Source organism: Neophocaena asiaeorientalis, unplaced genomic scaffold, assembly GCF_003031525.2.
Source record: "Neophocaena asiaeorientalis asiaeorientalis breed wild unplaced genomic scaffold, Neophocaena_asiaeorientalis_V1.1 scaffold192, whole genome shotgun sequence".
NCBI lineage: Eukaryota > Metazoa > Chordata > Mammalia > Artiodactyla > Phocoenidae > Neophocaena > Neophocaena asiaeorientalis.
Genome location: NW_020185326.1, coordinates 5,875,312 through 5,890,838, shown reverse-complemented (window position 1 = coordinate 5,890,838; position 15,527 = coordinate 5,875,312). Strand labels below are relative to the sequence as shown.

Here is a 15,527-nt window from a genome sequence, read left to right as displayed (position 1 = left end):
ACTACTGAGACTGTGTGCCACAACTACTGAAGCCCGCGCGCCTAGAGCCCGTGCTCCGCAACAAGGGAAGCCACCACGATGAGAAGCCCGCGCACCGCAAGGAAGAGTAGCCCCTGCTCTCTGCAACTAGAGAAAACCCACACGCAGCAAGGAAGACCCAACACAGCCAAAAATAAATAAATAAATTCATAAAAATAAAGTAGTTTTTTTTTTAAAAAAAGTATTGATTGAGTAGCTATTGTGTGTCAGGTTTTGATTTTGGTAGATAGGAAGGTAAGTTTTTCTCAAGAAGGGAGAAAAATCACTTGTTTGTTTATCCTGTTGACAAATATTTACTGCATTGGTACCGGGAATACAATCACTAACGTGATAGATGTAAGCCCCTCGAGGAACTTATAATCAGCAGGGAAGACATAGGAAAAAAAAAAAAGATTACTGATAGGTGAAGATTGAAATAAAGAAAACGAAGAGTGCCAAGATGGGGCTGGGATGAGCCAATCTTCCCTGGGGGCGCGGGGTGGTCAGTAAAGGCCTCTCTGAAGAAGGAAGGTTTAAGCAGAAGCTTAAAGGGTAAGAAGGAGCCAGCCATGTAAAAAGTGAGAGAAAAGGGAACAGTAACTGCAAAGCCTTTTGTTGTGTTTAAAGCATTTCAAGAAGATGGGTGTGACTGGAACACAGCAAGCTGGGGGAAGAGTGATAGATGAGGTCGGAGGGTCAGCCAGGAACCAGGCCATGCAAGGCCTTGGGGAGGTTAGATTTTACATCCAATTACAATGGGAAGCCACTGAGGGGTTTGGAGTAAGGGAGACACATAATCATTCGGCAAATGGATGGACGCCGGAGGGGGCTGGGCAGTGATACCAGCTAGGTGGCCTTTCTGTGGGGAAAAGCCCCACTTTTGAATGAGCTTCATGAGCTCATTGAAAAGTGAAGAGACACCAGAGCAGTGGCAGGGAGGGATGAAAGGTATTCGGTACAGCTGAGTGCAAGGTGCAGGGACTGGAAGGTGTGGTGGGAGCAACTGAAGACCATCTGAGCCACTCTGCAAGTCCTGCTGAGTGGAAAGCCAAGGCCAGCTTCTGAGCAGAAAAGACAGCTGGGTTTCCGAAAAAGCCCTTTGAGGAAGAAAGCATGTTTAGTTTTAGTATTTTACAAGTTGCTCCAGTAGCAGATTATAAAGGATGGGTTAAAGCATGGACTGGGGATGGGGTGGGAGGCGGTGGAGAAGCTGTGGAAAGAAAAGTCCTGAGGGGAACCGTGAGGCCAAGGATGGATCCAACAAGGCTGTGGTTTCTTGGGCAGGAGGTGTTTCAGGCTCATTCATGGTAGGGTCCCTCAAAAGCATGAGACCCCTAGGACTGCAGGAATAAAGGGAAGAGTGGTTGATAGCTTTTATCAGGCCAAGGCTTGGACAAGTCGCTTCAGGTCTCTGAGACTCAAGTTTCCCCGTGGATTTGTGAGTCGAGAAAGAGGAGGGAGCGTGGCCAGAGGCTAGACTAATTCGTGATCTGCCCAAGCCGGGATATCTGTTATGACCCTGGATGGCCAGCTAGTGGTGAGGGGAACTATGTCAGCTCGTGGGCTCTTCTGGTTGTGGGGAAGCCCAGGGAGACCAGGGCAAGGCTAGGCTCCCAGGTTGCGAGATGAGGGGGTGGTTCGAGTCTGGTTTCAGCCCACCTTCGCCGTGTCCAGCCCTTGACAGCCATCAAAGCGCCTGGTCACCTGCAGCAGCCCTGTGAGGTCGGCGAGCGGCTGGGATTGTATGCCCAGCTAACATGCGAGGAAACGGAGGCTCAGTGAGGCGCGGCAACCTTCTGGCGGGACGCAGCTCCTTAGTACTACCGTGGGCACGGCAGCCGAAGCCCAAGTCTTCGCGGAACACACAGCCGCTAGGCTGAAAACGACAACTCCCAGAATGCTACTCGGAGAGGGGCAGGAACCGGAAGTGAAGTCGGAGGTGGGGCTTGGTGGGTTTCTCTGCTGCTGCGTGAGGTGACGGGTTCAGGTACGCCGGGGCCTCGTTGCCGGCAGGGGTGGGGGCTGGGGGTCCGGCCAGGGAATGCCGCCTCGTTCGCGGGCAGGGCAGACAGGCGCCTGGGGAGCAGGCGCCCGCCCAGCAGTCGTGTGGCCTCATGTCCCCCACCTTCTTGGCGCTGTTCCTTCCTGCTTCCCGTCGTACTCGCAGCTTATGGACCAGACTGGGCCTGCACGCGGTGTACACTCGAGGTTGGGGTCAGGGTGTTCTAGTGCTGAAGGTGACCGAGGAGTGGAGCCGGCTTTGGTGGCTAAAACTTAGAACGAGGAGATGAGAGAAGTCTCCATCACTTAGCGCCCAGGGATATGCTCATCAGGTGGGACTTGGGTTAGAAAAAAGTTCTGAGGCCTCTGTCAACGCAGAGATGGTGGAGTGGAGGATTTATTAATTCAGCAAGTCTTTATTGAGCGTCTGTTATGTACGAAGCTCGTTGCCAGGCACTGAGGATGTAGAGAATGAAGCAGACAGAACACTTGCTTACATTATAGGAAGGGGAAAATTCAGACAAAAAAAATAAGTAAAAAGTGTGCCATGTTGGTTAATGAAAATCTGAATGAAGTGAGGAAGGTAGTCATATAATTATCTAGGAGAAGAGGATTGAGGTAGAAAGACCAGCAAGTGCAAAGGCGCTAAGGTGGGAACATCCTTGGTATGTTTAAGGAACAGCAACAGCAAGTAGACCAGATAGTGCAGAGAACAATGGATGATCATTAATTATCAATATAGGCCATTGTTAGTGTCCAGACAAATAATCAGTAAACAATCTATAATAGGAATAGAAGAGAGTTTTATTCTAGCCACATTGAGGACTATAGCATGGGAGACACAGATTCAAGAAGCACTTGAATTGTGTTCCTCCAGGCTACAAAATGGGGCAAGCTTATAAAGGCAAAAACTGCAAGGTTACAGTTAGTTACATGAGTTATTTATCAAGAATTATAATTGGAGGTGGCAAGAAGTAAGGGTGCTTATTAAGGAAGGATTAGTTGGGGTCTGAAATGGTTGCATAGTTACAAGGGGAGACCTTGAGACCGTAATATTGCAGCTGGCCGGTGTTAGAGTATGACTGATGGTGTCCTTGGGTGTGGTACAGTTCAGAGAAAGTTCAAGTTCTCAGTGATGCAGCCGTGCCTGAGACCAGATCTTCAATGACCACCCAACCCCATTTTTGTATTCCTGAACTATTACTCTATTTTAATTTCAATGTCATCAGCTTGAACAGGTATCTCACAGAGATATATTATGAATTACCAATAAGTTGCATGAAAAAAAAGCTCAATATCATTAATAATCAAACAAATGCAAATTAAAACAGTGAGGTTCCACTACACAAAAATGGTTAAAATTAAGAACCCTGACAACAGCAAATGTTGGGGATGATGCAGACCATCTGGAACTCTCACAGACTGCTGACAGCAGTGTGTAATGTTACAATCATTCTGGGAAATTGATGGCAGTTTCTTAGGAGTTAAATAGCACCCATCCTATGACCCAGCAATTCTGTTAGTACTTAGCCAACAGATATGAAAACATATGTCCACAAAAACGCTTGTATGAGAATTTCTTGGCCGCTTTATTCGTAAAAGCCACAAACTGGAAAAATCTCAAATGTCTATCAACAGGAGAATATACAAATTGTGGTATATTCATGTGTGGAATACTGCTCAGCAATAAAAAGGAACAAACTACTGATACATGAAGCAATATATATGAATCTCAAAAACAAGTTGTGGGGCAAAATGCCAAGTTCAAAAGAGTACACACTGTTTGAGTCCATTTAAATAACATAAGGCACAGCTAATCTATGGTTATAGAAAAAAGAGCAATGATTGCATTTGGAAAGCAGTGAGAATGGGATGGAGATTGACTTGGAAAGTGCAGAAGGAAGGGAACTTTCTGGAGTGATGGAAATGTTCTATATCTTGATGGGGTGTGGGTAATACAGGCCCCCCGCACTTGTCAAAAACTCATTGAGCTTGTATATTCCCATCCCTCACTTCCCACCCCTTCAAACCTCTCCCCACCATCCCTCCCAACACACAAACTTGCCCTTTAAAATCTTGGCATTTTATTGTGTATAAATTATACCTCAAAAGAATTTAAAGGTCAAGGTAACTAAGAGAAGAGCTAAAAATAAAAGGGGCTAATTAAAGTGATTTGAATTTTGGTGTTTCATAGGGAAAGTTGATGAATCAGGAAGTAACGGTGTAAGCATATGATTTCAGGTTAAGGAGTAAATTACCAGAACTAAAAGCAGCTGGTTAACAAACGTTGGCCCCCCCCCCCCCACCAGAGGTGGAAGGGGTCAGAGAATTGATCATTACTTTTCTTACAACTAAGTCTTTACCATGTGCATGGATCATATTACATAATTTACTTTTTCAAGGATACACTTTTCCTGATACGTAGGTAGCACACTAGGCTCAGAGGAGCAGCCATGAGCAATGGTTATACCATTCTTTGTGACACTTAGCTGTAGACTAGAACACTTCTTAGTCATATCTTCCTCAAGGATTTTGAACACCACTTTGAAATTATTACATTAGTTAAGTGTGTTGTAACAATGGTTCTTCATATTTTTCTACCTCGGCACTTCTGATGGATATTAGCCATTTCCACTATGACTGTGGCTTTCTGCTGCAGTGATACTGAGTTGGGGGAGGGAATATGTGCAACCTAGAATTCTTGGTTGGTTTTGGGCCGCTCTTCACCATAATTTTTGGCTAGCTCTAAACCTCCCAGGATGTTTCTAGTACAGGACTTTGCATAGAGTAGGTGCTCAGTAAATATTTGCTAAAGGAATGGTTTTGAAAATAAACAGAAACATAATGGGATAGGTGGATTTTGCCATCTTTGTCTCGCCCTCAACTCATAGGTGCATTTCAAAGAATACAGTAAATGAACTCATTATCTGTGTCACTGCAGCAGTGAATAATCTTTGATTTCTTGGGGTTGTCAGGAGTTGTGCTTGTCTTCTAAGTAGTGAATTTGGCTTCCTTACTACTGAAAGGTTTCTGTGCTGACTTATTTCTCTAGAAGACACACATGCTTTTCTCAGTTCAGTTAGTCTGTGTTAGTATTTTACACACTTCTACTCCTTCAGTAATGCAGTAACCCTGTTTGTCATTTGGATATAGGGAAATACCTCTGCAAGTTAAATAATGTAATGTCTCAGATAATTGTGCCTTTTCCTAATCTGGGTGAAAAGGACAGAGGACTAAGCACATGGACTGGAAGTTAGAAGGGAGCGCTCAGAAAACAGAGTCACACGTGCTGCAGGAGCAAGAAGTCACCCTAGAGGACACAGGTGAAGATGGCATCTCTGAAAGCTTCCAGCTTCTACAGATTGACGTGGAATGTGAGCATCGAGAGATGACCCTGCCTACAAGCAATGCAGTGTGGCGCTCGGTGAGTGGAATGGATTGTTTATGGTCACGGGCTTTGAGACGATGGAATGTTCCAGAGACCCCTGTTCTAAGGATAGATATTGGTAAAAAAAAAGACTGGGAATGAGTTAGGTGTATTCCCAGGGATGAGTTTCCTGGCTTAAGGTTTCAGTTCCATTTGAGTCACAGAAAAAGTAAGTAAAGTTAAGAGGAATTTTTGCACACCTCAGAAGGGTCAGGAAATCTCAACCCTGTCCCTAATAAATTTACTGTGACCTTGGGCATGTCACATCTCTTTTCTGGGGTTCTGCTTTCTCTAAACGCAATCTAGTCCTTTTTTTTTTTTTTTAAACATCTTTATTGGAGTATAATTGCTTTACAATGGTGTGTTAACTTCTGCTTTATAACAAAGTGAATCAGTTATACATATACGTATGTTCCCATATCTCTTCCCTCCCATTTTTGTTTTTAAGACTAATACCCTTTTTCTCTCCTAACTTTAATCTAAATTTTAAAAATAATTAAGTAACTGTTTCTAATATTCATTTTCCTTTTTGGTGCTTATGAAGTTCTCAAACAATTTTGTTTTCTGGATAACATAAGAAAAATGTCCAAAGAAAACAGAGACACTGGGAAAAGATAGTTGCAGCAAAGAAGAGTAAAAGAAGACAAGAGAAAGAAAGAAGAAAAGCCAATCGTGTAGAAAATTCAGGTAACAATAAATCAGATTGCTGGTGTAATTATATTTATTTCTTAGCAAACTGGTATCTGCCTGTTCCTAGGAGAGTTAGGGATAGTGTTTTTTTTTTTTTTTTTTTTTTTGGCGGTACGCGGGCCTCTCACTGCCGTGGCCTCTCCCGTTGCGGAGCACAGGCTCCGGACGCGCAGGCTCAGCGGCCATGGCTCACGGGCCCAGCCGCTCCATGGCATGTGGGATCTTCCCAGACCGGGGCACGAACCCGCGTCCCCTGCATCGGCAGGCAGACTCTCAACCACTGCGCCACCAGGGAAGCCCAGGGATAGTGTTTTTAAGTAAAACAAACATCTGGGAGATAGGACCTATTAGCCTATTTTGTTGGGAATCAAAGTATCAAAGAGAGCAACATTTGAGGCTGCCTTTCAAATATAAGCTGTCTAGTGCGTGTATGTGTTTATAAGCTCAGAAGTAGAAAGTATGATAACAACAACAGCCAATGTTTATTCAGTACTGTGTGCTAGGTTCAGTGCTAAGGATTTTACATGGATTACCATAAGGGTAAGTACTTTTATTATCCTCATTTTCTAGGTGAAGGGATTGAGGCTCAAAGAAATGAAATAACATGCCCAAGATCATATAGGTAATAAATGAACAAACTGAACTCTTAGATCCAGCAGTGTGCTCCAGAGCACTCATTTCACCGTTCTGCTATACCTAAACTGCCTAATGAATGAATACCTTGCATGAGCTTCCAGTTTCTCTTCATATGCAAAAATTACTCACCTGGCTGGGGAGATTTATTTCTTACTGAATAACATTTTTAGTTTTTCCATGTTTATTCCTTTCTGATATTTCTACTCTAGGCATCTACCCCCAGCACAGCAAACGTTTTCTGAGATCCTTAACCAAGGAAAGACTTTTGGAAGCCAAACACTCAGGACCAAGACTCTGCATCGATTTGAGTATGACCCACCACATGTCTAAGAAGGTAAAACATCCACTGAACTCTGAATTCCTGCTCACCTGAGGGAGGTCCAGGTGGGAACAGCTTTCACAAAGAACATGACCAGCTCCAGCTTCTATGATTCTCTGGTAAACCAGCAAATGTGTTTAGTTTTCTACACATGGCTACTAAGTTCTGAGATGGCTGTTGTAAAGAATCAGGAAGAGAATAGACATATGGTTTAGTTTAAAAATTTTTCCTTTATCTTCTGTTTTGAGCCCACTGCCTTTGCCTCTGTGCTTATGGTATCCCCAGTCTAGATGGAGCCTTTCAGGTTGAATTCTCCAGAGATGAAATCTTTGGCCTCCTGCCGGGGAGAGGAATATTCGCCTGGTTGCACGTTGTGGGGAGATTACCTGGTGGGAGGTCTTTCTACAATGTGTGTGTTTTTAAAAGCTGCCCATTTACCCCGTCGGTGAAGGAGGGATTTTTCACCCTATGATTCTGGGGATGGCTGAACACACAACACTCGACACTGGACAGATAAGATCTATAGCAGTTTATTGGTCACATATACTCAGCCCGAGGGGAGGATGACACTGGACATCATGCAGGGCCACATGGGATTGCACTCGGGAACAGAATGAACAACCAGGGGCCGTGGGGGGTAGGTTTTGTAGTATCAAGAAATTAGATTCCTACGGGAAGATGTGATTGGTTTGCTGTAATAATTCCATGGGCTGGCAGAGAATTGAAACCCACTACGCAGGGATAGCAGGAACCCTTTATCAAAGGAATCCCTTTGATAAAAAAAAAAAATTGTTTAGCTAGTGAACCTTATCCATGGGAGCAGAATTGGGAGGGGAACTTGCAGTTAGGCCATTCAAGGCCTCTTATTTTCACCAGATATCAAAGTGGCACACAATATTGGGCCTTGATTTTAGGCCTTACACCACAAAAGAAATCTGTGTTTTCCAACGTCCCTGTTACACATGCTAGTGTTTGCATGTTTTTCAGAGAAATTAGGATCTAGGATTCTTCCATGGAACCTCTAACTATAGTCCTCTGAAAAGGTCAACTAAGAATTTTCTAATGTTTATATTAATTGAGATATCAGATTAAATCAAATCCAAAGCTTTTTTTTTTTACCTGTACTGAACCAAATCAGGCCAGATTGTGAAACTACCTTTCTATACGGGTGATATCTCTAATAAATCAGAATGGAAAGTTAAAACTTCCAAACCTATGACAGCTCCTGAAGTTAGGGAGGAGGTGCCAAGTTTAACTGATGGAGTATAAAAACGTCTGTACAGTAATCTAATCTCTTTTTGATAAACAGTAACCATCACATGGTAAGATTTTTTTATATATATAAATTTATTTATTTATTTTTGGCTGCATTGGGTCTTCGTTGCTCGGCACGGGCTTTCTCTAGGTGCAGTGAGCGGGGGCTACTCTTCATTGCAGTGCGCGGCTTCTCATTGCAGTGGCTTCTATTGTTGCGGAGCACGGGCTCTAGGCGTGGGATTCAGTAGTTGTGGCTCACAGGCTCAGTAGTTGTGGCTCACAGGATCTAGAATGCAGGCTCAGTAGTTGTGGTGCACGGGCTTAGTTGCTCCACGGCATGTGGGATCTTCCCTGACCAGGGCTTGAACCCATGTCCTCTGCATTGGCAGGCGGATTCGTAACCACTCTGCCACCAGGGAAGCCCACATGGTAAGATTTTAGGTAAAAGCTAAAAGAAAAATTTTATATATATATATATGTATATATTTATATATACATATATATCAGCAGATCCAGAAGGAGGGAGAGGTCTTGGTTTTCTGGGCTAGTATCATTACCTTAAGTTTCATCTATAAGGTGTGATACCATGGGATGTAACACACGTGCATACATGCATGTACTCACTCCTGGAGTAAAAGGGCCATTGAATTCATGAGCTTTCCCAGAGTAGTATTCAGTGAACTTACTGAGTAACCATTTGTTGATAATGAATTTAGAAAGAGTGGGCATGTTCCTACCACAAATTGTCCTTACTTCTTCGAAGGAATTAAGTAGACTGGCTGGACAGATCCGAAGGTTGTATGGCTCAAATAAAAAAGCTGACAGGCCATTTTGGATCTGCCTCACTGGATTCACCACAGACAGTCCCCTGTATGAAGAGTGTTTGAGGATGAATGATGGATTTTCTAGTTATCTGGTAAGCCTCATTTTGCATATTATTTGGATTGTCATCTGAAAAGTAGGTTGGAGGGGGTAATAGTAAATTTTTTTTTACTTTTTCACATTTCAATGTAAAAAAAATGTTTATATGTTTTCATTATTACAATCTTTAAAAATTTAGAACCTCTCATCAGTTCTTATGTTTTAAAATTTTCATCCTTCCACTGCATTGGCAAACTAATATTACCAGTATCTAGGGCTGTATTTTGTATCCAGTGTATTGTATGCTAGACTATGTACCAGCAATGTTTTAGGGACATGCCATGATTCCTTTCTTGTTCTTAGTAGTGCAGAATTAGGGAACATGAATTTTGGGGGAAAGAGAGAATCCTTATGAAAGTAATATGGATTTAAGATGAGTTTTATGGAGTACTAAGTTACTTTCAGTACTTTCTCTAGGATCTCTTAAATGTAGTGATTGACATACAGGCAAGAATCCAGATCAGTGCCTAAGAAGTGCCACTAAAAGTGCCTTTGTGTGTTTGCATTATGTAGCTGAGACTGGGTAGTGTGGCCTTCTCCAGAGAGGTCCTCTGAGGCAACGAGTGTGAAAAGCGCCCTATGTGGTGCTGCACAGTTAGTCATGGTTGCTCTTACCTTAATGATCCCTCCTGTAACACATTCCTAGCTTTACTTTTCTGTATGTGTTTTATGATTCCTGTATGTGAGCCAAACAGATCCACTCTAAGAGCCACGTAGTTCAGTCCCCTTCCTTTCCTGTCTTCATGCTTTTCTTAGGTGATGTCCTCCACTTTGAATACTTCTTCCTTTTGTATGTGTGTCAATCTCACCTCTTCAGAAACCCAGTTCCAGCATTCCCTTTGCTAGAACATTGTCCCTGGTGTTGTCATTCCCTCTCTGTAGTCCTGGGGCATGCTCCCGGTATGTCTCTTAGGGCCTCATTACCACTTTCTGTCTCACTTTGTAGGGTCGAATGTCTTTACCTTTCTACTTCCGCTACCCAACTGAGCACTTTCTGAGAACAGGTTGTCAGACATGTATCCTCTTGATGTACCTGGAGCCATGCCTGATAGAAACTACATGCCCTGTAACTAGTTGCTGCAGCGTGGGCTGTGTCTTAACCTAGTTCACACTACATTGGATTGTTTACATTTTTCAGCTAGACATAACAGAAGAAGACTGCTTTAGTTTATTTCCTCTGGAAACCCTTGTGTACCTGACTCCTGACTCAGAACATGGTATGTACTTTACTGCATGCATTCATGTAGCACATTGCATCCAGCCCTTTATTTCATTATTCCTGGGGTCAGAGTTTATTAAAGCCACCCAAGGCGTATCCAAGAAAAAAAAGGAATGGACGTTAATTGCACACCTCTTATGGACAGAGACCTCACTGAATGCTTCATATTTGTCCTGCCATGTGCACACAGCTGCACAGATTTAGGGTCTCCATCCTCAGCTGGAGCTTGTGAGTTACCTGGTAATCCTCATGAGTTTTCCTCGTCACCTCCTAACATTGATCCTTCTCAGATTGATGTTAGATAAATATTTTTTTCCCAGAAAATCATCTGTTTCGCATAATTTTCTATTTTATTGTATTAAGTTGACCTCAGTATTCTCTTCAATTTTACCTTCCTTTGACATTTTGCCTCCTTTCTGAATCCTAATGGTGATTTGAGTCTGCATATTTGATTAGATATGTCTAATTAATTGACATTTAATTGATCTTTTCAGGGAATTAGCAAATCTAATTAGCAAATCTATTATCTTTTTGTTTTCTATTTCATTAAATTTCTACTTTTATCATTAATAATTCTTTCCTTTTACAGTCTTTGGATTTAGAAATTATAAAACAGATTGACCTCAGTGGCCTTCATTTTTTCATTAGCTCTTGAAGATGTTGATCTAAACAAAGTTTACATCCTTGGTGGACTTGTGGATGAAAGCATTCAGAAGGTAGGTGTATATTTTAGGCCTGACAACTGCATTTTGAAAAGTGGCACTTTCTTTTAGAGAAAGAAATCCTTGCCCTGTCGTAATCTTAGGCCAAAAGGCCTAAAAACTCAGAGGCAATAGGAAGTAGGAGCCTATTCTGCCTAGGTTGGCCCTCCTACTTGCCAACTTCCCTCTCTTCTCATCAGCAATGTCAGCAACACTGACCTGACAGAATCCAGTCAGGGACTGGAATGGGAAGTATTTAGTAATTACATAAATAACCATTACTGAACTCCTTTCTTCTCTCCTCTCTTCAGTCCTGCAAGGATGACTCTGATCTTGACCAAGGAAGCTTTGACTCAGCATTCTTACCAGCTGTTTGTTCTTTGTGAAAGAGCAGTTTGTTCCTTCTTAGGCCATCTTCCCTGTTGACAGAAGTCTTATCCCATAATCTCTACCTCAGTAGGACGTTCAGATTTCTTTTGTTGAATTGGAATTTTATTGGAATAATTGGAGTTTTGAAATATGTTTCTATTATACAAATATTTGTTGAGATAATTTTTAAATATTTAATTAGCATATTGCATAGTTAATAATGATATAATAGTTAAAATGTGTAAAAAGGAGCACAGTGAAAAGTAAGTCTGCCTCTCAGCCTTGTCACCCAGTATCCGCTGCATGAGGCAACCATGGTTTTCTTGTGTATCCCTCTTGATATAGTCTGTGATCACACAAGTATGTGTTTATGGGTATATTTTATATATATATATTTTTCATATATGTGAGTGTATTTTTTCATGTATATATGAGATACATACACATATTTGACACAGATGATACTTAACTGAATTGCATTTATTCTAAAAAAGAGTTCCATGACTCCATAGTGATAATCTAAAAAATGGGCAGGAGGTGGGGGGAGGAGAGAGCTCTAAAGAATGCCAGTTAATAAATGAGAAATGCATAATAGAATTGAGAAATCATCATTTTGTCACTCTCAATGTAATCATTGATTCAGGGAATTGACTGAAGGAAAGGTTGTGAGGGAACTGACTATTCCAAGTGGTCTCGAAGTACCAGCCCACAAAAGTGTACCATTACAATAAAGTGATCTGGAGGTCCCTATCTTAACAAATGATCAAACTTAGAATCACCAATAGTGACATGTGCCTCCTGATGTGATGGAATCTTACCTGTGAAGTATTCTTATTAGAAAATGTTTAAACTGAATTTAATCATAAACAGATCCAGCATGTGAGACATTCTACAAGACACCTGGACCAGACTTTCAAAAAAGTCAATGTAATGAAAACTGAAATAGTCATAGGGGCTATTTAAGGTTAAAAGAGATTAAAGAGACGTAACAACCAAATACAGTCTTCCACAGCAGAGTGACATCCCCTTTTTTGAAGCAGACAATTCTAGAGGGCCAGTGAGCAGTGTATGATCTATAGATGTGCAAATTTAACACACTGTCCTCTTTTTATTTTCCACCAACATTTAAACTGAAAAATAACTGGCACAAAGATTTGTTTAGTTGTTAACTTAAGAGTTTGGCTTCTTCACAGAAATATGCTAAGAACAAGATTTCTTCAAGGGGAGTCATTTTATCTTTAAATGTTCAGAGAACAGAAACTAGACTATAAACTCCTTCAGGGCAGCATCCAAGTTTCCTACTAACTTCGAATTCTGTACTTCAGTTCAGAGTGATTATAAAGGAATAGACTTAAAACATAATCATAGCTCATATATGCAAAGGAGTGTTATCCTTCAAAGAAGTCCTTTAAGTAGCTGTACCTTTATCCCATCTGAATTGCATCACTTAAAACATTTTTGGATGTCCTCTTTTGGAATTGTGTTTCATGTGAATCTGAGAGGCAGGTAGTCCAGTGTCAGAACAAAGAAGGTGCTAGGCCTGCTTCACGCTGTTCCAGTTGGTTAGACCATACTCACAGTGGCCAGTCAATATGGGACAGTAAATGAATAGACATTGACAAGCTAGAACAAGTTCAGAAGAGGTTGACCTGAATAATGCAGGGACTCAAAACTAAATCATAGTCAAGGAAAGGTCAACAGAACTGAGGTTGTCAGTCTGGAGATGAGAGGATTCATAGGGCATGATCCCTGCCTTCAAGTGTCTGAATGGCTGTCTTGTGGAAGGGCCATTTTACATGCCTGGTGTGGCCCTGGGGGAACAGAACTAGGACAGATGACTGGAAGTCTCAGGGAAAATAGAAAATTTGCCTCAATATCAAGAAGATTTCCTATTAACTGCTGCTATCAAAATTGAAATGGGTTACCCTAGGATGCATGAACTTCTTGTCACAAGGGTTGTCCATTTAAAGCCAGAGGCCATCTGGGAAAGTTCATAGAGGATAGACAAACATTGGATGGGTGGTTGGAGTGGAATAGTTAACTACCGAGGTCCCTTCCAAACCTAAGTATGCTAATTTTCTCAGTAATCTAAACCTTTAATCCTGAAATTACAAATAGGTAGATGACGTTCCCAGAGCTTCTTACCAGGTAGTGAGTATAATTTAAACTTCAGTCCATGACTCAGGGACATCTTTAAAGGGACATTAGTTACTGTACTCTGACACTAAATGGCCTCAGATTGTTGGATTTTTTGAGTTCTGCCTTCTTTTTGTAGTTTTCAGAGCCTTTCCTTTTCATTGGGCTATATGCTGTCATACCTTAACGCTGTCTTGTTGCTGGTGGTATACCTGACTCGAATCCTGTCTCCCTTATTTCTAATTTGCTGCTACCAATTGACTATGACTGAAAACTCCAGATGTCCAGAATTGGGTCTTACTGAGTTAGGGCCAGGAGTGTTCTCCTCTCATTGGTTAGACGGCTTGGATTTTTGGATGCAGATTGTGGCTGCAGATGTGCCTATTTTTACTTATTTCCTTCTTGGTTGTAAGTAGTAGTGAGTGGAAGCCAGCAGATAAATGAATCCCAAATAAGTGAGGTGTTGCTGCACAAGCCATTTTTCCTTGTCTACATTTTCTTCCATTCTACCATAGGCTACTTAATTTTACTACACTTATCATTTAATTATGATTACAGATGGAAATTGGGGTGGTGGTACATGAGGATTCTTAAGTTTGCTCTGCATATTACAATGAGACTATCTTTGTGTATTATTTTTATAAGAAAAATATTTGTGATTTACAGAAGGTGACATTTCAAAAGGCCCAAGAACACTCTGTCAAGACTGCTCGCTTACCAATCCAGGAATACATGGTCAGACGCCAGAATGGGAAGAACTATCATTCAGAGATACTGGCCATCAATCAAGGTACTGCTCACATGGCCCATGCTTAACGTGTATTAGTTCTGCTGCTGCTTCTTTGTATTGTGTTTCAGTATAAACGGCCCTTGAAGCAGTCTCCCCTGTGACTGATGTGCTTGGACTTTACTGTATGTACTTTGTGACATGTATTCTGGCCTCTCAGAGGCAGTTTTCATTTTCTTCCTGGTTCCCAACTATGTTAAAGATAGTTGAAATTGTTCCCTTGTCCTAGAATGCCATGCCTTCAATCTATCATTGAACAGTGAATTCCTACTTGTCCTTCAGGATTCAGTTTACAGGCATCTTGGCTGCTCCCCTCCACATCCCAGGCCACGTCAGGGCCTGTTTTGTTCCCATTGTACTGTGTTCCTCTCTGTTGCAGCATTGTCCATTCAGAGGTCTGTATCTCTCAGTGTAGGCTGAGGTCCTTGTAGGTAAGCAGGGCCTGTGTCTTTGCCTCTGTCTCCCCAGGATCTAGTACCGTGTGTGGTAGAGTAAGTTTGTTGAATAAAATATTCCAGAACACTTTTTTCCTCATTAGTCATTTACTAGTTCTCTTTTTCTTCTGTATGGTCACTATGTTTTCTGTTTACCTTTCTAACAGTGTTTGATATCCTGTCCACTTACTTTGAGACTCAAAACTGGCCTGAAGCATTGAAGAAAGGAGTTTCTTCCAGAAAAGGCTATACTCTTCAGAACTCAGTGGAATGATGGACAGCCTAAGATTGCAGCTGCCGGAGGTTAAGTTGCTGGAGTTGCCTTGACCAAAGAACAGATCAGAGGATGGTGGTGGTACTCATTTGCCTTTACTTGACATCTTGGCTCTTCACTGGGATAGGAGTTACTAACAGGGACCATATTTTATGCTCTTTTGTATCTCCCATAGTGCCTGGCTCACAGGAAGTGCCCAGATATATGTTGACTAACTAAAAGTTTACATAATAATGAATTAGCCCTAAAACTACATGGCTTTGGATGTGTTAATTCATCTTCTGTACATCTATTTGTGAAATACCTACTCTTTAGAGATAGCTTAAATAATCAAGTAA

At 41.8% G+C, this 15,527-nt stretch overlaps 1 protein-coding gene across 1 annotated transcript; it reads left to right on the top strand.

Annotated features, from left to right (window-relative positions):
- The first annotated feature begins 1,958 nt into the window (after positions 1-1,958).
- On the top strand, positions 1,959-15,527 carry TRMT10B (tRNA methyltransferase 10B). Its single transcript, XM_024734439.1, has 9 exons — positions 1,959-2,005; positions 5,244-5,443; positions 6,025-6,133; positions 6,982-7,106; positions 9,112-9,264; positions 10,408-10,486; positions 11,137-11,204; positions 14,361-14,484; positions 15,083-15,527. Exons 2-9 carry the CDS (start codon positions 5,261-5,263, stop codon positions 15,187-15,189), a joined length of 948 nt encoding a protein of 315 aa, XP_024590207.1. The 5' UTR covers positions 1,959-2,005; positions 5,244-5,260; the 3' UTR covers positions 15,190-15,527.